The sequence below is a fragment of the Callorhinchus milii genome, unplaced genomic scaffold (assembly GCF_018977255.1).
Source record: "Callorhinchus milii isolate IMCB2004 unplaced genomic scaffold, IMCB_Cmil_1.0 Scaffold10, whole genome shotgun sequence".
NCBI lineage: Eukaryota > Metazoa > Chordata > Chondrichthyes > Chimaeriformes > Callorhinchidae > Callorhinchus > Callorhinchus milii.
The window spans coordinates 1111865-1137461 of record NW_024704751.1 but is presented as its reverse complement, the minus strand read 5'-3'; the positions used below and the strand labels follow the sequence as shown (position 1 = coordinate 1137461).

Here is a 25597-nt window from a genome sequence, read left to right as displayed (position 1 = left end):
AATAATCCTCTCATTTGATATAGCGCTTTTCACGTCTTGTAGACGTCTCAAAGCGCTTCGCAGAATAGACTGTAAAGCGAATTGACCGTATATTTGTGGGCGAAACGCGGCGGCCGATTGCGCACAGCAATGTCCCACAAACAGCCGTAGATTGAAAATGACCAATTTATTATTGTTTTGTTTTGGAGGGATTGTTATTAGGCGACTGTATAAAGCCTCGATATTGGGTCACTGAGCTATTTTCGCTTGGACTGAGCGTGTATCAGGAGTGGACCTGAATGAGGGGGCGGTCAGGAGTCGGTGTCGCTTTAAGAGTCGATGTCGCTTTAAGAGGCGGGAAGTGTTCGCGCGATCGTCAGCAGCCAACATGGCGGAAGGTAAGAGGGCGGCGGCGCCTCTGTGGGGCCGAGGCCGAGGCCGGACACCGGCACCGGGACCGGGGGGCGAGAAGCGGAGGGTCCGGGGCTGGGGGGAGGGGAGGGGGAGACACAGACCCCCCAACCCCGGGTACATGAGAGAAGCCGCTGCTCACAACCTCCGGCTTTACCTCAGATCTGTCTCCTCCCCCTCTCACCCCCTCTCACCTACTCCCTCACTCCCTCACCCCCTCTCACCCACTCCCTCACTCCCTCACCCTTCCCTCACTCCCTCACACCCCCTCACCCACTCCCTCACTCCCTCACCCCCCCCTCACTCCCTCACACCCCCCCCACCCACTCACTCACCCCCCCTCACCCCCCCCTCACTCCCTCACCCACTCCCCCCTCCCCCCCCCCTTACTCCCTCACCCACTCCCTCACTCTCCCCTCGCCCCCCCCCCCTCTCACCCCCCCCCCACCCCTTCACTCACTCCCTCCCTCCTCCCTCACCCATTCCTCCCACCTCCCTCACCCCCTCTCTCCCTCACCCATTCCTCCCTCACCCACTCCCTTCCCTTCCTCTCTCCCTTCCCTCTCTCTCTCACCAACTTCACTCCCTCTCTCCCTTCCCTCTCTCTCTCACCAACTTCCCTCCCTCTCTCCCTTCCCTCTCTCTCTCACCAACTTCCCTCCCTCTCTCTCTCACCCCCTCACTCCCTCTCTCCCTTCCCTCCCTCTCTCCCTTCCCTCTCTCTCTCACCCCCTCACTCCCTCCCTCTCTCTCTCTCTGCTTTGCCCCCGAATCGCCTTCCATTCTGCAGCCACGACATTAGAGCGGCATTTGTGTAACTTGTGAAGTGCAGTTTCATTCTGGAGGTCAGAGGGTGCAGTTAGTTCTGGACTTCTGTCTGTCTGTCTCTCTCTCTGTGTCTTCTGTCTTTCCTCATTCCTTCCCCAGCAACTGGGGGAAGAGGAGGCCATTCAGCCCATCACACTTGTTCCATTGCTGTCTTAATTTCTTATTTTTTTTTAAAAAAAGGTTGTTTCTCACTCTCCCGGTGTCCTGGCCAACAATCCTCCATATAAAACTGGCCACTCGCTCCGTGGCCGTTTGTGGGATGCTGCTGTGTGCAATTTCTTTTAGGAAATAATATCTTGGGATACAGTATAGAGTTTAGAAACAGGAGTAGGCCATTCGGCCACTCAAGCCTGTTCCATAAAATCATGACTGATCTGTACCTAAAGTCCAATTATACCGACCTTTTCCCGTATCCTTTAATACCCTGATCTAACAAATATCTATCCACCTCAGTCTTGACGATGTAAATGGATCCAAATATCTATCCGCCTCAGTCTTGACGATGTAAATGGATCCAAATATCTATCCGCCTCAGTCTTGACGATGTAAATGGATCCAAATATCTATCCACCTCAGTCTTGACGATGTAAATGGATCCAAATATCTATCCACCTCAGTCTTGACGATGTAAATGGATCCAGCATCCACAGCCGTTTGGGACATGACAAATAATACATGCGTGCGACTGCAAGGATCTTGGAAGGTGAACTGGATGGACCTTGGCCTTCTTTCGTCTTGCTGTTCTTATGTTCAGCTGACAGCTATGGTTTGCCCACAAAATACACAGTTGCTATACTTTATAGTATATCCTGTGAAGCACTTTGAGATGTCTAAATGACACGATAAGGTGGTATATCAAGTGCAAGGATTTTTTAAAATATAAATCTTGGATTTTAAAAGTCCTAATTCCTAGCCTTTCCTCAATTGTCAGATTACTCTCATTTCCCCCCACCCCAAATATTTATGCATTTCCCTTTTAAACATTATCTATTCTGTATGGCTTTCTGAGACTATCACAATCACTACACGTTACAGTAAACGTGTGAAGTGCTTCGAGACGGCCTCCCAAATATGAATCCAGCCATAGCAAATTTAGGGACTTTTAAAGATATGTTTTCATGCCTCAGTTTCATCTTTCTGTTCCGTGGACCTGATTAGGCGATTAGGCTGAAAGGAATCGCGTGATCCATCTTGGCTTCCCCTCCTCTTTGTACCCAGGGAATTGCTTGGCTTCTGTCTGCCATCCCTGTTGGGCAGTGAGATTTACCAATCAATCTGTGTCACAGCAGGTTAGAGGCTGCCTTTGTAGCCTGGGGGATTATTAATTCTAAAGGTGCTCGTCTCCCAGCCGTTACATCCCACTGCCACTTTGCCAGAATTAGCGCTTCCCAATTTCTGCCTGGCAAATGTAGAGACATGAAACTAATTAGAGACCCACTTGTAGTAAACCCCATTCTTGTGGGTTTATTGAAGTAATCAGCTTTATGTCCTAAGTCTCCATTGCACACAAAATTATAATTGTAGTGTCTACCAAATATTGTGTTTTATTCTGCATTTCTTTCAATCATTAAATTATAATTTTTTTNGTTCTAAGAATTTCACTTTTGAAATTATGGTACTGTGATTACTCTTTATTTTTCTTTCGCCTCCCTTTTCTTTCGCCATCACTTTTCCTCACAGTGAAAAATGTCGACATGCCTTTCAGAGGGTGAAATTATGCAAACATTTGGGGTGGTTCTTTTTGTAGTTAGAAGCTATAGACATGAGAAGCGGAACTGCTCAACCTGTTTGTTTTTGTAAACTTGATAAAGAAGGCTGGGTTTTTTTAAGGTATAATAATCCTTGCATTTTGCATTTATGGAATCCACCGAACTGAAGATGCTCGTTGCCCACGATGGATTTCGGGGGACATGTGCGTTTCTCTGGGGTGGTGGCCATCACAAGTGAACGTAGCTTGATGGCTGAGGTTTTTTTGCAGAACAATGTTGTTGTTATAATCACTCTTGTCTTTCGTGCATGCTGATTGTTGATCTTTTCGCAGCTGGCTGGCTGACTAGGAGGTATTCTATGCCCTCTCACAAATGCACTGTGGCTGCTTTTGCTGCGGATGACGAGGAAGGCGCTTTATGAAAATCAGCCAGTTGCTTGCACTTTCCTTTTTATATTGTCATTGATAACTGGAACATAGAAGCAGGAATAGGTCGATCAGCCCTTCGAGCCTGTTCCGCCATTCTATAAGATCACGGCTGATGTGTACTGCAACTCCAATTACCCACCCTTGCCCCATATCCCTTGATACCCTGACCTAACAAATATCTATCCACCTCAGAATTGAAATTTTAATGGATCCAGCCATAATCCACAGTCTTTTGAGGGAGAGAGTTCAAGATTTCCACTACCCCTTGTATGAAAAACTGCCTCCTGATTTCACTCTAAAATGGCTTAGCTCCAAATTTAAGATTATGCCCCTTGTTTTGGATTCCCTTACCAGAGGAAATAGTTTCTCTGTAGATACCCTGTCGAATCCCTTTATTATTTTAAAAATCTCAATTAGATTGTACCTCAAACATATAAACGACCTCGTTTATGCAATCTGTCCTCATAATTTAACCCTTTAAGCCCTACTATCATTCTGGTGAATCTGTGTTGCACCCCCTCCAGAACTTTCCTCATCTTTCTTGAGGTGTGGTGCCCAAAACTGAACGCAGTTTCCAGAGGGGGTCTGACCAGACTCTATATAGTTGAAGCATCATTTCCTCTCCTTTATATTCCAGCTGCCGTGAGATAAAGGCCATCATCCCATTAGGCTTTTTGATAACTTTTTGTCCCTGTGAACTAGCAGCTACGGTGTGAACATGTGTACGGCAATTACAGGAGTGAGCAAATGTAGGGGTACTTTCTAATCGTTACCTTGCTGCAGTGAAGGTTTGGAAAGGAAATATTGTTTGCAATACGACAGAGAACTGGGCTTGGAAAGTGACCTCTGGGTTTTGGTGGGCAGGGGGAACACGATGACAGTTTACTTTTCAGAGGAAGGAAAAAATAAGGAGTGAGCGTGAGGGCTGAAGTTCTGAATTAGCGAGAATTATGCAGAAGAATTGATCTGTCAGCAGCCACTGCACTGGGGGAAGGGGCGGTCCTTCCTCTGGCCATATTTGTTTGCCTATTACATTATTTACTGAACCAACACAAATGCTGTTTTGCACAGTCTCTTGTGACACAGTGACCTGTGGGTTTTTTTTGCTTAAAAAAACAGGAGTTCCCGAAAGATGGCAGTCTTCTCAGTCTGTGTATTGCTGTGCTTTCTTTCTCACCCTCTCCCCTCTCCCTCCAAACCCTCTCCCCCACCCGCCTCCCTCCCTGAGTAACTTTTTAATGCATCTCTTTGGTGGGGAGGGAAAAAAAATTAAACTAATCTTAGTTTTACATTCATGATATTTCAGCGGTGTGCTGCAGATCTTCGGGGTGGGAGGTGACCATAGATAGCGGGGCAAACCACCACAGTTTCCCTGCTTTCCACCTCAGGTGCTGACAGCATCACCATCCATGGTTGCACGCTCCACCTTGCTAAGCCGGTCCAGAACCTTGGGATCTTGTTTGACTCTCAACTATCCTTTCTACCCCACATCTGCGCCATGATCCGCTCTGCCTTCCCCCACCTCCGCAACGTCGCCCGGCTCCACCGCTCTCCCACACCGCAGGCCCCTGAGACCCTCATACACACCTTCATTACTTTGAGGCTCGACTATGCAAACTCATTGCTTGTCGGCCTCCCCAATTCCTACCTCCATGGGCTGCAGATCATCCAGAACTCTGCAGCCCGTGTCCTCTCCCGCACCAGGCTCCACGACCCTATCACCCTCATCCTCGCCCAACTCCACTGGTTTCCCATCACACAGTTCAACATCCTGGTCCTCACCTTCAAAGCCCTCCATGGTCTTACTCCCCCCTAACTCTGCAACCTCCTAACCCCCTTCCATTCTGCTCGCTCCCTCCGCTCAGCGGGCTCCGGCCTGCTTCACGTTCCCCACCTCGCACGTTCCCCGCCTCGCTCGCTCCGCCACTCTGCCCCCACCTCTGGAACTCCATCCCGCAGTCCCTCCGCCTCGCTCCCTCCCTTGCCACTTTCAAGACCCGTCTCAAGACCCTCCTCTTCGACGGTAGTTTTGATCTCCCTGCTTCCCACACTGCCCTCCACCCTCCCCCACCCCGATCCCCAGCTCAGATCCGTAACTCTGTCCATGGCCTTGGGATGTCCTCCCGACGTGAAAGGTGCTTTACAAATGTAATTTTGTTGTTGTTGTTAGAGAGAGAGCTGTAGCTCTGTTTACGTGTTTGTAACACTCATCTTGTCAGGGGAAGTAACATTAGCCTTGGAAAGAATGACCATACCCTAGGATCCTATCCTTGAAGTGTTACTGGGGTTGAGCTCTTCTATCTCCCAAGTAAAATACAATACAAAGTTACATCTGTATAGCATCTTTCACGTCAGAAAACTACCCCCAAAATGACGAACTTATCGTTGCAACAAGTGATTCCTGGTTGTCATGCGAGTCCCTGTCTCAGGCTGGACTGTGTCACCCTGTTCTTAATATTTTGGAATATATTTTATTGCTAACAATTGTCCCAAGTACAGCAGCTAAAATTTGGGATATATTAATCGAGATGAACTTTGTTTTTTTTAAATAATAACAACAACAACAACAAGATTCCATTTATAAAGCGCCTTTCACGTCAGGAGGACGTCCCAAGGCGCTGCACAGTTGGGTCATGACCCGAGCAGGGGGGAAATGGTCAGGGTGAGGGGAGGGAAGGGAGGGAGCGAGGAGAAGGAAGAGAGTCGAGAGGGGAGCTGAAGGCACGGTCAAAGAGAAAGGTTTTGAGACCGGCCTTGAAGGAGGAGAGGAGGAGGCGGCGAAGGCACTGGGGATGGAGTTCCAGAGCCTGGGGCTGAGAGGCTGAAGGCCCGACCACCGATGGTAGGGCGGTTGGGGCGGGGGACGTGGAGCAGACCAGAGCCAGAGGAACGGAGGGTACGGGCAGGTAGGTAGGGGGATAGTAGGTTGGAGAGGTAGGAGGGAGCAAGGCCGTGAATGGCCTTGTAGGTGAGGATGAGGATCTTGAAATCAATCCTCTGGGGGATGGGGAGCCAGTGGAGGCGAGCGAGGGTGGGAGTGATGTGATCCCGAAGCCTGGTGCGGGACAATAATAATACAATAATAATAATAATTCTTGCATTTGAAATAGTGCCTTATCACGTCTTTAGGATGTCTTAAAACGCTTCAAAGAATATACTGTAAAGTGAATTGACTGTATATTTTGTGGGCGAAACGCAGCAGCCAATTGTGCACAGCAGCGTCTGTCCCACAAACAGCCGTGGATTGAATGACCAAATTTTAAAAATGTATTTTATTCATTTATAAATATTTGAAAAAAAATCCCATGATCATTAATCTTTTGTTTTTGACGTTGTCGCTGTGTTCTCTCTCACCCCCTCACGCGCGCACAGAGGAGGTGACCAAGCTGCAGAAGCACCTGGCGCTGCTCCGGCAGGAGTACGTGAAGATGCAGCAGAAGTTGGCGGACACGGAGAAGAGATGTGCCATGCTGGAGGCCGTGTCCAGCCAGGATACCAGTGGCGACTCCTTCATTTGCCGGCTGCTGTCCATCGTCTCCGAGCTTTATCAGCACGAGCAGTACAGGTAACGGCTTGTCACCGCCCGGGCAGTGTGGACCCGCTGACTTGCTGAGCAGCGCTGTTTTGCGTTTTGTGCATAGCCACCTTGTGGGCAGTAAATCTTCACTCGGCCTGGGTTGAACCTCTTTCTACTACGTTGTTAGTTATTATAATAATAATATTAATAAACCTTGCATTTGATACAGCGCCTTATCACGTCGTTGAGATGTCTCAAAACACTTCACAGAATATCCTGTAAAATGGAGTGACTGTATTATATGGGCCAAACGCGGCAGCCAATTGCGCACGCAGTGTCCCATAAACAGTTGAGTGACCACATTTTTTGAAAAAAATGTATTATTACCCACCAGAAAGCGATCTGCCAATCGACTAACCACCAGATTCTTACTTACTGCTAGTCAATTAGGCCCATGCGCTATTCGCTGTCTGTAATAGCTGTTTCGAAATTATAACCGTGAGTGGATGATTCAGTTGTTGGATGAGCTTGAGCCAGTCCAGATGGGACCCTCTCTACCGCTCTCTCCCCTCACCGCTGCTCCTGTATAAAGCAGCAGGCATTGTTGTGTGAGCCTCGGTTTGTTGGCAGATCTGCTGTAATTATTCCCACTGGGTAGCAGCAGTAAGAACAGCCGTGAATAAGAAGGTAACTGGTTGTCGGAAGTACTGATGGAAACACACACTGCGGATTTCACTGTAGTATTTCAAGGCCTAGAAAGGTCCCTTTGAACCGATCTGAGGGATGCTTTTTTTTTACTTTGTTAATGTAAAGCTGGCGGCCAGGTGTGCAGGGATGCACACAGCCCTGATCTTCTGCAATTATAATTGTGGCTCTTGTGTAACTCAAGACCACGGAGCATCCCGAACCAAATAGTTTTTATCCTGCATCTTGGTTCGTAAGGATGCAGCCTGACTCTGTGCGGGGAGATAAAAGAGTCGTCGTTAGCTATTCCTTTTGAAGGTTCAATGCTCTGGAGCAGAAATCAATATACTTGACTGGTGATGCAAAGCCTGGCTGATGCTGCCCCGAGGCTGAGGATGTCTGAGATTAGCATACGTTTGACTGGTCCAAGTGTATACAGTGACGAACTTGCGAGTGTGTGATGAGTGAGGAGAAACGCTACGCTTTCACACCTTTACGTGATTTACTTTGCAGTGATCTGAAGGTCAAGGTCGGAGATCAAATGCTGAATGGTCACAAGTTTGTCTTGGCCGCTCGCAGCGAGACCTGGAGCCTAGCGAACCTGGCCTCTGTCCACCAGCTGGACCTGTCTGGTTAGTCCACCATTCACACTGTGTGCTCTGGGTTAGAACATTTTTTCTTTAGAATCTAACACGCGCACACTTTTTAAACTCCTCCTGCCTCTCCTGGCTTGGCGTCAGGCTCCGTCACTGTTAAGTGTTCCGAGACACTACCCTACATAAAGGGCACTATGTAAACTTTTTAAAAATGCAAGTTGTTGTTAAACTCTTTAACTGACTGCCAATTTTCCACCGTGTTTTTTTTAAGAAGCGCTTTCTAAAACTAGCTGGAATTTCAGCCCCCTGTGTTCAGCCTTTGCTAGGCCTTTGAGTTAGATGAGCTGTTCTTGTGCACTTCCTTCCGGCTCGAGAATAACGTCTCGGGCCTTGCAATGGGTCAACTGGCTGATCTGTTGGCTGGCGAGCGATGCAGAGGGCAGGGGAAAGCTCTAGAGAGTGGGCTTTCCCTTGTCTCTCGCCTGGAAATTCACCATTCGTGGGATGTGCGCCATTGATTTGAGAGCGCTATGAGGAGGGGAACCTGTTTGCTGTGGAGTTTTATGGATTGTGATTGCAGAGCCAGTAGCTCACTGAGTGCCTTTCTTTCTCCATCTCCTGCTTTCTCGGGCCTGCTCTGCAAGTTTCAGCCATAGTTCAGGTTGTTTTTCCCCCCTCCCTTTGCCAGGTGCTGAGCCAGAGGTGGCCATGGCAATGCTGCGATGGGTTTATACAGACCAGCTCGAGCTCAAGGAAGATGACGTGTTTCTGACGGAGCTTATGAAACTAGCCAATCGATATCAGCTGATTCTCCTCCGGGAAAGGTGAACCGAATGCTGTGATTAGTGTCAGTGTCTCTCTTCCCTCTTGGTCTCGGTCGCTCTCTCTCTCGGTCTCTTGTTCTGCTTTACACTGTGTTGGCAATTCAGACTTGTCTTGGGTATTGAACACTGTAGCACTGACTGGAGTACAACCAATCTCGTTCCTCCACGTTTCCTGCCAATAGGTGTGAAAAGGGAGTCATGTCGCTGGTCAATGTTCGGAACTGCATTCGATTCTACCAGACTGCGGAGGAGCTGGACGCCACCACTCTAATGAACTACTGTGCTGAGATCATAGCCAGCCACTGGGTGAGTAAAGCGGGGATGCTACGGAGAGCACAGAACACAAGCTTTGTCTTGTTCCACAATCGTAAACCCAATCCATCACCTCTTCGTTACCAGTCGTCTGTGCTTGGAAGAAGCTCGCGTTAAGTTTGCTGGCGATTACTTTTACAAACCCAGGCGATCCGTGCCTATAGTTTGTGGCAGGAAGAGAAATCAAACACAGATCAACCACCAGGTTGTGTATGTGGTTTTTGCTCTGGCTTGTAATCTTTGCACCCCCAATTCCCTTCTGTGAGGTGGTCAGGAAACCTAGGCTGTTTCTCTTGGTTTGGAGCCAGTAAGGAGCATCTCAGGATGTCTATCTCAATTGGATTCTTTCCCCCCTTTGTTGTCTGTGAGGGGTTTCGTGTTATATATAAACATAGATTACGAGGCAGGCTCTGGGTCAATCTTAAGATGTTCACTGCCAGTGCTTGTGTTGTGAGATGCCCCTTCAGCAGTGTAAGGCATGTGACACAGGATTTACTGTCCGTTATAAAACCCACTGCGCTTTGGGATATATGACCTGCTGTGCGTTTACATGTGAACACTAAAATAATGAGTAATCTTCGATAAAATGTTAAACTCGCTGCACGATTTAAGCTGAGAGTGAATTTGGTGTGTTTCTTCCAGGACGATCTTCGGAAGGATGATTTCAGCAGCATGAGTGCTCCTCTGTTATACAAAATGATCAAGTCCAAGACGCAGTTCCCTCTGCATAAAGCCATCAAAGTGGAGCGAGAAGATGTGGTGTTTCTTTTCCTCATCGAAATGGATTCCCAGGTAATAATAATAATAATCCTTGCATTTGATAGAGTGCCCTTTCACGATGTTGAGACATCTCAACGCACTTCACAGAATATATTGTAAAGTGGATTGACTGTGTATTTTGTGGGCGAAACCTGGCAACCAGTTGTGCGCAGCAGCGTCCCACAAACAGGTGTGGATTGAGTGATCATTTTTTTTTGTTGAGGGGTTATTATCCCCGGAAAGCGATCGGCCAAACGACTAACAACCGGGTTCCTACTTCTGCTAAGTAAACAGAGGAAACTTACTCCACTGAGGTTTCGCCCTGCCCGGGAAACCACAACCCTCCCCTCCCTAACCCTAGGAAAGCCATGGCCAATTTAACTTGCTCTGAGAATCTCCGCAAGGACTGAGATATGAACCGGCAATCTCCCGTTCCATGATCTGCAGCACCGGCCACAGTCAGAGCTGTTTTGGTCATTTTTTTNCCTGCTGGTGTCAAATCATTTTGTTTCACTAATAATCTCTGCTGTTTCTCGCAGTTACCCGGCAAGTTGAACGAGCTTGATAGTAACGGGGACCTGGCCTTGGATCTCGCCCTCTCTAGGAAGCTGGAGAGCATCGCCAACACTTTGGTCAATAACAAGGCAGACGTTGACATGTTGGATAAAGTCGGCTGGAGTTTGCTTCACAAGGCCATCCAGAGAGGTAAAGGTGGTCAGCGATCGTCTGCTGCTCGCTCCAGGAACATTATACATCGTGAAATTATATCATATATCTAATACAATATTAGATATCCATTGTAAAATCTTTTTGAAATGTATTTAAACTGATAGGTTAAGGTGCAAGATGTTGTAAGAATGCATTTGATTTGTAGCCACTTCTCAAAGAGAAGCGAGTCTCTCCCAGTGTCCTAGGGAGACGCTATTTAAAATGCAGCGACTATAATAAATTATTTTTCAAGTTTAGCCAGAGATGGAAAGTTGAGTCAAAAATCCAGGGTGCATTTGGTCGCTGAAATTGGGCCTATTTATGGAGCTTTGCTGTGTTCATCACCATACTAAACAATTGTTTTTGAAACAAGCAGAAGTGGCTGGGAACACTCAGCAGTTCAGGCAGCATCTACGGAGAGAGGAAAGTGAGTTAAAGCTTCAGGTCGATGACCAAAGGTCACTTTCTTCTCTTCACAGATGCTGCCTGACCTGCTAAATGTTCCCAGCGACTTCTGTTTCTATTACAGATTGACAACATCTGCAGTATTTTGCCTTTTGTTTACTGTTTTGAAACATTTTGCCACGTTATAGATGCTGTGTGAAATGCAAGGACTGTGTAGGTGGGTGTGTGGTTCTAATTTTCTGTCCCCCGGCCCCAGGAGACCAGTTTTCGGCCCAGTTCCTGATCCGGCACAGGGCTCGCGTAAACGCGGCCACAAGCGTGGAACACGAGACGCCGCTGCACCTGGTGGCTGCGTACAGCCCCAAGCAGCACTCCACAGAGGCCATGGCGGGGATGGCGCATATCGCACAGGGCCTCTTACAGGCCGGAGCCAACTCCAACATGCAAGACAGCAAAGGACGGTCAGTGCTACGCCCGGCGGTGTTTTGTGCGTCTGGTTTGCAGAAGTCTTGTTGTAGCTATCATTTTACTACAAAACGTCAACAACAACAACTTGCCCTTATATAGCGCCCTCCATGCAGGGTAGCGTCTCAGAGCGCTTAACAATAGTGGACTCTGAGCCGGGGGGTTGGGGGGAGTGGGGAGGTGGCCATAAGCACGGTCGAAGAGGAAAGTTTTCAGGAGGGACTTGAAAGAGGGGGTAAGGTGGAGGGATTGAGAGAGAGTGTTCCAGAACGTTGGAGCGCAGAGGCTGAAACCGCGACCTCCAGTGGTGGGGCCGAGGGTGCAAGGGACGAGCAGGAGGCCGGTGCCAGTTGAGCGGAGGCGTTGGGTGGTGGATTAGGGAATGAGGCGGTCAGAGAATTCGGGAGGTGCCAGGGGGTGAATGAATTTGAACACGAGTGTGAGGATTTGAAGTCGATCTTCACACGATTGGCTGAAGAAAATGCTCCAATTCTCCTCCCCCCTCCCACACCCCCCCAATTATGTTGCATGTGCATGGTTTGGTTTAGAATCTGTGTTGGCCTCTGTCGTAGACTGAACTCGAGAGGACCTGCCAACAGCCCTGGCCACTGGGACCTGGGGACACAGACTGCAGATCTTTACAGACAGCTTGCCTCGAAGCTGGCTGACTATTTTACTGCTGACGCTAACTCCCTCAAGGAAGTATTTGTATTACTGCAAGATGCCATGACACAGCTGTAAACCAGAATGCTAACTCTTTCTTTCTCTCTCTCTCTCTAATCACAGGACGCCTTTGCACACCTCCATAATAACTGGAAACGAGCACGTCTTCCAGCAGTTACTGCAATGCAAACAGTAAGTGGGAGCATTAAATATAGTGGAGCGCAAGTGTATGTTTGTGATCAAGTTACATGCTAAGATCCATGTTGAGCTGTTTGCCATGGGTACACTCGCGCGTGTGTGTGTGTGTGTGTGTGAGAGAGAGGAGAGAGAGAGAGAGAGACATAGAAATGTTATTTGTTGCAGGTGTGACCTGGAGCTGAAGGACCATGCGGGGAGCACAGCACTGTGGCTGGCCCTCCAGGACATCACCGTAGACTCTGACCAGTCGGTGAATCCTTTCGACGACGTCCCAGTTATGAACGGAACCTCGTTCGACGAGAACAGTTTTGCGGCCAAACTTATCAAACGTGGCAGTAACCCCGACGCTCCAGACTCGACGGGTGAGAAATCCTTTGGGAGAAAGCCTCTTCCCACCTTTCTCCCAACCCTCTCTCCTCCTCCGGCTTCCCACTTTAACTCGGGTTTGAGGGTTTTTCACCTTTTTCTGTTGCCAGGCAACTGCCTGATACAAAGGGCAGCAGAGACAGAGAACGAGGCAGCCGCCCTCTTCCTCGTGGCTCACGGGGCGAAGGTCAACCACAACAACGAGTGGGTGAGTTGGGGGCACGGGTGCGTAAGGGGTAAACATTTTTCCCCCCACCTCCACCCTTCCTGATCCCAACCCCCAGTTCGGGTCCAAATCCTTGACCATCCAGGGCCTTGGGACTTCCTCCTGATGTGAAAGGCGCTGTGTGAATGCAATTTGTTGTTGGTGGTGTTTTTCCTGGCGTTGTTCATCTCATTGCACGGTTTCTGAGAGCCGTTTATCCCAGTGAGTGTTTTTGACTGAGTTTCTTCTCTCTCTCTCTGAACCTGTTGCTGTTGTGGCACCTGCCAGGGTGAGACTCCGCTGCACACCGCGTGCCGACACGGCCTGGCTAGTCTCACCGTGGAACTCCTCCTCCATGGAGCCAACCCCAACATCCAGACCAGCCAGCCCCTCCCCACCTGCCCCGGACCCGCCCAGACCTCCACCGAGGGCCTGCACATGCAAACGCCTCTCCACATGGCCATCGCCTACAACCACCCAGACGTCGTGTCCGTCATCCTGGAGCAGAAAGGTCAGTGGCTTCCCTTGCGCTCTGTCGCAATTAGAATTCTGGCCATTCTAAAACACACACCGCGCTATTTACCCAGCAGTAAGTAGGAACCCACTTGTTTGTCGATTGGCGGATCGCTTTCCAGGGGTAATAATCTCTCCAAATAATAATAATTTGGTCACTCAATCCACGACTGTTTGTGGTACACTGCTGTGCGCAATTGGCTGCCGCATTTCACCCACAAAATATATGGTCTATTCACGTTGTGGTATATTCTGTGAAGCTTTGAGACGTCTCAAAGATGTGATAAGGGGCTATATGAAATGCAATTATTATTAATCATACTTATTGCATCCCTGACTTCAATGCTAATGCGCTATTAGCACTGAAGCATCTCAAAAGCATTTTGCAGGTGATGAAGTAATGAAGTGTGGTGACTATTTGTGCAGAACAACAAAGCCATGATGGTGACAACATTATCAATTTATCTGGAGGATTGTTGGCTAGGCCAAAGGCTGTGTCAAATACAAGAATTATTATTTTATCTTTCTCTTCTAACCCTAACGCTTTATCCAGAGGAACAGGAATAAGCCATTCAGCCCTTGGAGCCTGTTCCGCCATTTAATTAGCTCACGGCTGATCTGTATCTCAACTAATCCTTTCAATTCCAATTTCCTGCTTTCTCCCCATATCCCTTAATACCCTGACCTACCAAAAATCTATCAACCTCACTCTTGAAGGTGTGGATGGAGCCAGCATCCACAGCCTTTTGGGGGAGAAAATTCCAGATTTCTACCACCCTTTGAGTAGAAAAATGCTTCCTGATTTCACTCTCAAATGGCCTGGTTCTAATTTTAAAACTATGCCCCTTGTTTTGGATTCCCCACCACAGGAAATAGCTTCTCTGTATCTACCCTATCGAATCCCTTTATCATCTTAAATACCTCAATCAAATCCCCCCTCAACCTTCTAAACTCAAGGGAATACAATCCAAGTTTACACAGCCTTTCTTGTAACTTAACTCTTTAAGAGTCTGGTGAGCCTGTGCTGCACCTACTCCAGGGCCATACATCTTTCCTGAAGTGTGGTGCCCAAAACTGAATGCAGTCTCCAGATAGGGTCTGACTAACGCTCTATACGAATATAAAGGTTTATATTGATAAATATTATATATTTATATTATTATTTGTAACGACTGTTTGTGGGACACTGCTGTGTGCAATTGACTGCTGCGTTTCACCCACAAAACACACAGTCAAATTCAAAAGGAATATTATTGTTGTTATTAATAAAGGGGGTGCTGTGGTTTCTAACCTGTCAAAGTAAGAAGGGAGGGGAAAACTGACTCTTTTTGTGTTTACATCAACTCAGCAAATGCACTTCACGCCACGAATAACCTGCAAATCATTCCTGACTTCAGCCTGAAAGATTCCAGAGACCAGACAGTACTGGGACTGGCGCTGTGGACAGGTAACCGAGCACGGGGAGTGTGGGGGGATTTTAAATTAATTGGAATTATAATCCTCGACTCCCTCAAACCCATCTTCTTGATGTGCTGGAGACGGTTTTACTAGGGAACGCTCGCACACAGTATCAAATGGCAGTTACACCGTTTGATGTGTATTCCACTTAGTTCAGGAGTCCTGTAGCTTAGTGGTTGGAGCACGCAAGGGAGAGGACCTAGGTTTGATTCCCCGGCAGGGCGAAACGTAGGGCAAGTTTCCTTATTCCACACGCCTCTGTTTACCTAGAAGTAAGTAAGTGGAGTCCTGTAGCTCAGTGGTTAGAGCACTCGCTTTGCAAGTGAGAGACCTGAGTTCAATTCCAGGCAGAGGGCGAAACCTTGGGCAAGTTTCCTTACTCCACACAGAGCCTAATAATAATCCCTCCAAAACTAAAGACAATAATAAAAATTGGTCATTTTCAATCTACGACTGTTTGTGGGACATTGCTGTGCGCAATTGGCTGCCGCGTTCGCCCACAAATATACAGTCAATTCACTTTACAGTGTGTTCTGTGAAGCGCTTTGGGACGTCCTCCCGATGTGAAAAGCGCTATATCAAATGCAAGGAATATTATTATTATTTTATAAGTAGGAACTGAGTTGTTTTTCCGAGGATAATAATCCCTCCAAAAATAATAATAATAACAATTTGGTCACTCAATCCATGACTGTTTGTGGGACGCTGCTGTGCGTAATTGGCTGCCGCATTTCGCCCACAAATATACAGTCAATTCACTTTACAGTCTATTCCGTGAAGCGCTTTGAGACATCTAGAAGACGTGATAAGGCACTGTACCAAATGCAAGGATTATTACTATTATTCATCCACTTTTTAATGGAGAATATGCTGTGGAAGCAAAGAGGGTGATTTTCTGTAGTTCAGGCATTGCTGTGTGTGTACGTGTGTTTAGTGTGAACTGCGGGTTGTTGGCTGAGCTCCCCTCATGACTGTGTGTGCTCTGGCAGGGATGCACAAAATAGCAGCACAGCTGCTGGGCTCGGGAGCTGCCATCAATGACAGTATGCCTGATGGCCAGACCCTGCTGCACATGGCCATTCAGAGACAGGACAGCAAGAGCGCTCTCTTCCTCCTTGAGCACCAGGCTGATATCAATGTGCGGTGAGTTCCCTGGCCCAGGTCATCTCTCTCTACCCTGATGTTCTTACCAGAGCCCAGAATCTTTGCTTTCGGGAGCGATTCGTAACGTCCTGTCTTTTATTTTTCCTTTCTTTTCTCTCCAACCCCCGCACGCACACACACTAATCTACACTTACCTGCGTGTGTGTGTCCATGCTGCTGTTTGCCTCCCCAACTTTATTTCTAATTAATGTCATTTCTAAACTGTAGAGATCCTCATGAATCTGACCTTGGTATAAATGCAGGCTGATGGGTTCTCTCTCTATCTCTCACTCACTCTCTCTTTCTCTCTCACTCACTTCTAATCTACTTTCCATTACCTCCTGTGCCGACTTTCCATCTCCTGACGTTCCTGCTTTTCCTTCATTCCTGATAGGACCCGTGACGGGGAGACGGGGCTCCAGCTGGCCATCAAGAACCAGCTCCCGCTCGTGGTCGATGCTATCTGTACCCGTGGTGCTGACATGGCTGTGCCGGATGAGAAGGGGAGCGTGCCCCTGTGGCTAGCGTTGGAGAGTGGGCTCGAGGACATCGCTTCCACTTTGGTGAGCTGACCACTGACCGCCAAGTGGGCCATGTGACATGGGCCGTGTAACACAGGGTAATTCTGCGCCCCGAAGATTTGGAGTTCTCTCCCTCAATCTCTTGGACTTGCCCCCTCCTTCCCCTCTGCAAACCTTCCTCTGCTACTGTGCTTATGGTCACCTCTACCCTTCCCCCCCCCCAGCTCGGCGTCAGGCTCTGCCATTGTTAAGCACTTTGAAATGCTGTATAAATGCAAGTTGTTGTTTAAGCACAGGAAAGTTACTGTGTTGGAGTGGAGAGCGGGGACAGAGTTACCAAACCTCGCCTGCGAACGTAGATTCAGCTCCTGCATAACTGAGATTATTTTTTTTTAACCGGAATTGTGAAATGAAGAGTTATGTAGAGTGATAGCACAGAAACGGGCCATTCGACCCAACTAGTCCATGCCGCTGTTTATACTACTCCACAAGCCCCCAGTTCCACCCCCCCCCACCCACCCAACCCTCTCACACTCTCTCTCGTGTGTGTGTGTGTATGTCAAGTAATAACATAGAAATAGAAGTAGGTTATTCAGCCCCTCGAGCCTGTTCCGCCATTCTATAAGATCATGGCTGACCTGTACCTCAACTCCAATTATCCACCCTTGCCCCATATCCCTTGATACCCTGACCTGACAAATATTATCAGACTCTTTGAAACCACAATGACAAAATATATTTGTGTTTCCAGGTGCGACATGGCTGTGATGCGACCAGTTGGGGACCAGGGCCGGGGGGGTGTTTGCAGACTCTGCTGCACCGAGCCATCGACGAGAACAACGAGAACACTGGCTGCTTCCTCATCCGCAGGTCTGCTCCCCCACCATTACCCTCATCATGAACTCCGTACCCCCATCGCACCAGTCCTCGCCAGTTTCCACTGGCTCCCTAACACCGGACACATGGATTTCAAGATCCTCACACTTGTTTTCAAATCCCTTCACACCCTGGTACCTCCCTACCTGTTTGACCTGCTTACTCCCCAACCCGCCACCCGCTGTCTCTGCTCACTTGTCCCTCGTGCCCTCCGTTCCATTATCAGTGGCTGTGCTTTCAGCCACTCCGCCCCAAAACTCTGGAACACTCTTCCTCAATCCCTCCTCCTCGGCTCCTCCTTCACCGTCTTCAGATCGCACTTGAAGACCTTCCTCTTCGACCGTATCCCCCCCGGCTTGGCCGCTGCCCCGCGTGAGGGCCGCTGTATAAGTACAAGTGGTTGTTGTTCACTCGCTCGGCTTTACCTGACGGGGCTACTGTCGGTAAGCAAAGTGAGAAAGCAAGGACAGGAGTGTCAGGTAAGGAATGGCGCTCACCGAGCTGCGTTTCCCCATCTGCAGCGGTTGCGACGTGAACAGCCCTCGGAGGCCGGGCCCCAGCGGGGAGGGGGAGGAGGAGGCCCATGACGGGCAGACTCCGCTGCACATGGCGGCCAGCTGGGGCCTGGAGGAGGTGGTGCAATGTCTCCTGGAGTTCGCTGCCAACGTCAACTCTCAGGTCAGTGTCACTGACAGAGTCAGACGGCTTCTGCTCACGGATTGGTTTTTAAAGGACAAAATGGTTTCCTTTTAAATTTAAATAACTTCAGATTTTTGTGTGTGTGTGTCTCTCTCTCTCTCTCTCTTTGCTCCTTGTCCTCTGTCCCGAACGAGGTCAACAATGGCCACCCCCCCCACTGCCCCAGATAAAATTGTTCGTTCACGTCACGACTGTTTGTGGGACGCTGCTGTGAGCAAATTGACTGCCGCGTTTCACCCACCCAATACACAGTCAATTCTCTTTACAGTATATCCTGTGAGGAGCGTTGAGACTTATCAACAAGGAGCTATAACAAATGCAAGGATTTTATTGTTATGTGGGAGCTCTTGTACAGTTGCGGGAGGCCTGTTGCGTTTTGACTGGAAACATTTTCGTGTGTGTGTGTGGGGAGGGGTGGGGGGGGTTTGTGTGGTAGTTCACTAGTACAGAGGTAGTTTGGGACATATGTTTAAGCGACCGCCAGGAAGGTGGAAGGTGAACTAGATGGAGCTGGTCTTTTTTTCGACTGGCTGCTCTAATGTTCTTGTTTGTGTGTTGGGGGGAAAATAAAAGGATGCTGAGGGAAGAACGCCAATCCATGTTGCCATTAGCAACCAGCACAGCATCATCATCCAGCTCCTGATCTCCCATCCCGAAATCCGGCTGAGTGTGCGAGACCGGCAGGGCATGACCCCCTTTGCCTGCGCGATGACCTACAAGAACAACAAGGCCGCGGAATCCATCCTGAAGCGGGAGTCGGGAGCAGCGGAGCAGGTGAGGACGCGGAGGGACCCTGTGTACGTACAGCACGGGCGGTCTGCGTGTGCGCGGTGCCTGGGTTCTTACCGACGAGGCTCCTGTGCTGTTCCGCCTGGAGCCCACTCAGGCGGTGGCGGTGAGGGAGTCTTGGGTTTTTTATGACTTTTTAAAAAAAAAAAAGTGGTCACTCAATCCCCGACTGCTTGTGGGACACTGCTGTGGGCAATCGCCTGCCACGTTTCGCCCACAAAATACACAGTCACTTCACTTTACAGCATATCCTGAGAAACGCTTTGAGTCGTCTCAACAACGTGATAAGGCGTTAAACCAAATGCAAATTATCATTATTAAGATTATTAAAATTATCATTGTTAAGATCTAATTTTTCTTCACCTCTCTCCACCCGCCCCCCCCCCCCCCCCACCCCACACACACGACCAGGTTGATAACAAGGGGAGGAACTTCCTTCACATTGCTGTTCAGAACTCGGACATTGAGAGCGTACTGTTCCTGATCAGCGTTCAGGCCAATGTCAACTCGAGGGTGCAGGACATCTCCAAGCTCACGCCCCTGCACCTCGCCGTGCAGGCCGGCTCAGAGATCATCGTCCGTAACCTGGTGAGAGCCGGGGATGGCACTGCTTCTGTGCTCTGACTGACTATCGCTAATTATTTCGTTTGAGAAGTTTGTAACATACAATTTTGTTACAGAAGCTTGGTTTGTTTTGTTTACCCAGCAGTAAGTACAGAGGAAAACTAAAAGAGGAGATAAGAGATTGTATGAAAAAAGGTTAGTGGGTAACATAAAAGGAAACCCTAAAGTATTTTGTAAGCATATAAAGAATAAAAGGTTAGTCAAAGGTAGGGTGAGGCCAATTAGCAACCAAAGAGGAAACCTGTGGAGGCAGAGGGCATGGCTGATGTACTGAAAGAGGATGCAGCCAATGCCCCAGTATCGGAGGAGAGGGTAGAGAAATTGGATAGGATAAAAATAAACCGAAAGGAGATACTAAAAAGATTGTCAGCGCTCAAGGTAGATAAGTCACCCGGACGGGATGCATCCTAGGTTACTGAGGGAAGTAAGGGAGGAAATAGCGGAGGCTCTGGCCACAATTTTTCAATCCTCCTTGGACACCAGGGTGGTGCCAGAGGGCTGGAGGTTTGCAAATGTTATTCCTCTGTACATTACAGTATATCCTGTGAAGCGCTTTGAGACATCTCAACGATGTGATAGAGCGCTATATCAATATCAAGTATTAGTATTAATATTAAGCCTCGCTCTATGTGTTACCTCCTCACAGCTGCTCGCCGGGGCTGCGGTGAATGAGCTGACGAAGCATCGGCAGACGGCGCTGCACCTGGCGGCTCAGCACGACCTGCCGACCATCTGCTCCGTGCTCCTGGAGAACGCCGTGGAATACGCCGCTGTGGACGAGAACGGGAACAACGGTAAGTGGGCCCCCAGTCCAGCTCGGCGCCCGGAGACCAGCGTGGCTCCGGTAAACCTTTCTGTTCTAAGCGCTGAATCCTATCGAAGCGAAGGTGTCGCGACTGGAGCGACTGCCCACAGTTCTGGAGTCCTGCAGTGTAGCTCGGCTTGGGAGTGAGAGAACCTGGGTGCGATTCCCGGGCAGGGCAGAGACACACACGCCTCTGTTTACCTGGCAGTAAATAGGAATCTGGTTGTTGGGTGGCTGGCGGATCGCTTTCTGGGGGTAATAATCCCACCCCCACACAAAAAAAAATTGGTCACTCAATCCACGACTGTTTGGGACACTGCTGTGCGCAATTGGCTGCCGCGTTTCACCCACAAAATACACAATCCACTTGACTGTTTATCCTGTGAAGAGCTTTGAGATGCACCTACGCGCTAAACATAAGAGGCTGTTCAGAGGCTAACTGTAAAGATCTCCTCGCTGTGCTGCTAACTGCTCGCGGCTTTGCCCCCTGACCCTTGTTAACGTTCTCTCCTCCAGCCCTACACCTGGCTGTCATGCACGGCCGTCTCAACGTGGTACGTGTACTCCTGACCGAATCCAGCATCGACGCTGAGGCCTTTAACCTGAGGTAGGGACGGGTTCAGCCCAGGCCAGCCTCTAACTCTAGCTCTGTAACTCGCTAATCTGCACGGCATCTGGCTCAACAACTTGGTAAATTGTGATCACAGCAGGAGATTCCACAAACATGCCTCACTGCTACTTCTCTCTGACAGTCTTAGCTGGTGTCGCGCTGGCCCTCCTCCACCCAGAAGGTTGAGGTGGGGGTTTTTGAGCTCACGGTCCAGGCTGATGCTCCAATACTGGGGGCAAAGGGGGAACCCGCTGTGTTGTTGAAGGTGCCAACCATCCTTTTGGATGATATAATCAAACTGTTCATCTAAACAGCTGTGTGGGTGCCAACAATCCCATGGCACTTATTAGAAGAGAGCAGGTCCTTCTATCCCCTGGCGTCCTGCCCAGTGATGTGCTGATAACCAGCCATTCCCTTCGTGGTTGTTCGTGGGGCAAGGCTGTGCACAAATCGTTTGCGTTTTCCTACAGCAGGGCCTTGATGTTTGGTAACCCTTTCCTGTGAAAGTTGCTGAGGCGTTCTGACTCGGATCCTCGCACTCGTTTTCAAATCCCTTCGTGCTCTGGTACCCCCCTATCTCTCCGACCTGCTTACCCCACAACCCGCTGCCTTCGCTCGACTTGCTCTGGCCTTCTGCATGTTCCCAGTGCCCTCCATTTCCCCCACTCTTTCAGCTCCTACGCCCCAAAACTCTGGATTACTCTTCCTCTATCCCTCCGCCTTGCCCTTCACCATCACCAGGTCGCGCCTGAAGACCTTCCTATTCGACCGTGCCTACGATCACCTCCCCCTCCCCCCAGATCAGGGTCGTGCTCCGCCACTATCAAGGACACTGCCCTGCTTGAGGGGCGCTGTGTAAATGCAGGTTGTTGTTGACTGTGTGTGAGACGCTGTGATTTTTCCCTCAGGGGCCAGTCGCCCATGCACGTCCTCGGCCACTATGGCAAGGAGAACGCAGCCACCATCTTCGAGCTGTTCCTGGAGTGCATGCCCGAGTACCCACTGGACAAGCCTGACTCCGAGGGCAACACGGGTAATAATAATAATAAGCCTTACATTTGATACAGCGGCTTATCATGTCTTCGAGACGTCTCAAAGCTCTTAACAGGATATACTGTGAAGTGAACTGACTGTATTTTGTGGGAGAAACACAGCAGCCAATTGCACACAGCAGCGTCCCACAAACAGCTGTGGATTGAGCGACCAAGTTTTTTTTTGAAGAAATTATAGCTGGAAAAGCGATCCGCCAATCGACTAACAATCGGGTTCCTACTTACTGCGAGGTAAACAGGCGTGTGGAGTAAAGAAACTTGCCCAATGTTTCGCCCTGCCCGGGAATCAAACCCAGGTCCTCTCGCTTGGGAAGTGAGTGCTCTAACCACTGAGCTACAGGAGGTACCAGGTGTTGGCAAAGGAACCCTGTTTACATTGCGTTTTGGGGTTTTGTTTCTCATTCATAACACCCAGCGCTGAACATTGTCACAACTGTTGCTTCACAGGATTTGTTGTGAGATGCAATGACTGAACTTTGTAATTGTGTGCGTCTCCTCGCAGTGCTGCTGCTCGCCTACATGAAGGGAAACGCAAACCTGTGCCGGGCTATTGTACGAGCCGGGGCCAGACTGGGCGTCAACAACAATCAGGGCACCAACATATTCAACTACCAGGTGGCCACCAAACAGCTGCTCTTCCGGCTTCTAGGTACCCACTCGCCTCACTCTCAGAGGCATTGCCGTGTGATTCGGGGCTTTGTCTGTTTGCTGCGCTTGGTTTAACGTCACCGAGGGCTGGAATTGGGTGATAAATAAATCCGCAGTGCCAGCCGGGGAGGGTGAGGGGGTGGGTTAGAGGGTGGGTCGCTCTGCCCTCAGGAAGCAGAAGCCATCACTGTGTTTAAAATGATCTCCAGGAACAAAAGGGAATTAGGGAAATTGTTCAGAGTAGATGTTACTGTGTGTTTCCTGTTGGCTGTATTGTATTGATTAGACTTTGTGCGGTATCTGCTGCTGGTGGTGAGAGGTTTTGTGGGGAAAGTGTCAGACTGTGCCAGTTACTGATCACTGCCTCGCTGACGTGCAGTGTAGCCCAGGCTCACAGCTCCTGGTCAATATGGACACCAACGCTGCATTTTTTTTAACCAAGACTAAGATGGTTGGTGACCTGCGGGGAGTCTATGGAGGAGTTGTGTGACTGTGCTGAAGAAGCTTGCTTTGCGCAGGGGCGGGGGTCTGGGGGGGGCGTGGGGGAGGGGAGCGGTGTGTTGGTGGGGGGCTGGGAAACGGTGTGGGATGATGTGGGGTGGGACGGTGAGTTGCTGCGGTGACGCTGAGGTGAATCTGGTTTCAGACATGCTGTCCAAGGAACCGCCGTGGTGCGATGGGTCCAATTGCTTTGAGTGTGTGGCCAAGTTTGGAGTCACTACCCGGAAACACCACTGGTCAGTGCCATGGCGCTTGCTCTCTCTCTCTCACTCTCTCACTCTCTAACACAGAGCCTTGTTGGGGTGGTTTGGGTGCAGGGTTAAACGTCTACCTGTTGAATGACGTTAGCCGGGCAGGACATTAACTTTCCTTACGTTTGATTCGCGTTGGTGAAAATGTAGTGACTGTGTTTTGTGGGTATTGAAATACAATGTATAATCTCTAAAGCAGGGAGGAGGCCTGCGGGCTCCACTTGATCTTTGTAAAAGGGTGACGTGGCTTCAAATCTAAGATGTTTTGAGCCTTTGACTTATTCTCTCTCTCTCTCTCTCTCTCAGCCGTCACTGTGGCCGTCTCCTGTGTCACAAATGCTCCACCAAGGAAATCCCCATCATCAAGTTTGACCTGAACAAGCCGGTGCGCGTGTGCGACATTTGCTTTGATGTGCTGACGCTGGGAGGGGTTTCCTAGTGCAGCCCCCCCCCCCACCCACCACCCACCCTCCCACCCACCACCACCCGGAGCGACGCAGTCTTGCTTCTCGTCTTTCAGCAGCAAAGCCCAGCGGCTTTGACAGCACCTGCGCCAGGGAGAGGGCTAACGGGCAGACCAGCTCCTGTTACTCACATTGAAATTATGCTCATTGATTGTCGGTGTATTAGCAGACTCGGTCGTGATGGAGAGCGGGCGGGCGAGCGGGATGGATGGATGGATGGATGGATCGAAGGGTGGGCGATGGATATCCAGCCATTGAGAGTCGATGTGAATTGAGCTCTGGCTGTTTCGAGCTGATCTGGGTGTGAGCTGACTATAATCCACCAGTCGGCTTGTCTGGTTAAACCGGAGTAGTGTATCAAGGTTAAGACCCTCTTGCGTCTCGTGCTTCACCTCTCTATCATATTATGTCTAGGAATTTTTACACTTTAACCCCAGATTAACGCACTCTATTTACTTTCCACCACCACTCCCCCCTCCCTTCCCCCCGCCCCCTCGCCTTGCTATCAAAGTGTCCCTTCTTGATTGACGCCATCAGATTTTGGTCCACACTTGGCTTATCAGTGTTGAGCGGGGACATGGGCAGAGTCTTGTTAGATAGGAAATCTGCGGAGTTGAGAGTCACCAGACCTCATCACTTCACTGACCAGTGTAATCTTCACTTGTCACACGACCGGGTTGAATCATAGACAGCGTATGAATGTATATGGCAAGGTTTATGTATGTAGGGGGTGGGGTGGAGACTCTGAACACTAAATTCTTACTTTGTTTTTCCCTAAAGATTGCGGGTTGGGAAAGAACTACAACACTTAAAGGAATCCTGATTGTTTCCTGTTTGTATTTTTTTTAAATAACTTGGGACCAGGTGATACAATTGGTGTCTTGTCTTCAATGCTGTATTGGATGCACAAAGATTGTGTGTGTGTGCGGGTGGGCGGGGGGGGGAGGGGGGTTAGACTATCAGAATGTAGCACGTTAGACAACAGAGCAACATTGGTTTAGGTTTGGTGGTGCTGGGTTTGATAGTAATTGCCCACTGGTTAGCTGGAAGCTTTGTGTGTATGTCTGTGGTGGTGACTGGTTTAAACTCTGACATTGATGACTCGGAGGCTGTCATGGTGTTGGCTGTGAGCTCGCTCGCTCGCTCGCCTGCCCTGGATTCCTGTATTGATGGATTAATTTGGGGGCCACCTATTCATCTCACATTCTGATGTCACGTTAAGTTGAACACGACATTCCGGTTTGGAAATATTAGACTCCAAGGTGCGTGGACCAATTCCTGGAATTTGGCATTTTTCTGCCCATTCCCAGAATCTTCTGGTGATCCCAATGTTGGAATAATGGTGTGATGCAGCAAATACTGCCTGCAAATCAAAGGGGGGGATTTACAAGGGGAGGGAACCTTTAACGCGCTGCCTGCCATTACAGTTTAAATCCTCATCTCAAATGTCAGCACAAATGGGAGCTGTTACACCTTGTGAGTTTGGGGCTAAAACTGGTTCCAACCCGAGTGATACTCGGTTGTGATAAGTTTTTTTTTATTTTTAAAAAGTATCATCAATTATTGTATAAAATTCATTCCAAAAT

The 25597-nt window shown here is 49.2% G+C and overlaps 1 protein-coding gene across 1 annotated transcript; it reads left to right on the top strand.

The window, feature by feature from the left end:
• Window positions 1-302: 302 nt before the first annotated feature.
• ankfy1 (ankyrin repeat and FYVE domain containing 1) lies at window positions 303-24011 on the top strand. Its single transcript, XM_042338432.1, has 25 exons — window positions 303-377; window positions 6728-6920; window positions 8070-8188; window positions 8841-8976; window positions 9159-9282; window positions 9931-10080; window positions 10587-10752; window positions 11417-11621; window positions 12412-12480; window positions 12652-12848; window positions 12963-13060; window positions 13346-13568; window positions 14919-15017; window positions 16018-16171; window positions 16566-16734; window positions 17444-17562; window positions 18090-18246; window positions 18841-19041; window positions 19468-19644; window positions 20327-20474; window positions 21002-21092; window positions 22004-22128; window positions 22650-22796; window positions 23442-23532; window positions 23854-24011. Exons 1-25 carry the CDS (start codon window positions 368-370, stop codon window positions 23984-23986), a joined length of 3501 nt encoding a protein of 1166 aa, XP_042194366.1. The 5' UTR covers window positions 303-367; the 3' UTR covers window positions 23987-24011.
• The last annotated feature ends 1586 nt before the right edge of the window (window positions 24012-25597 follow it).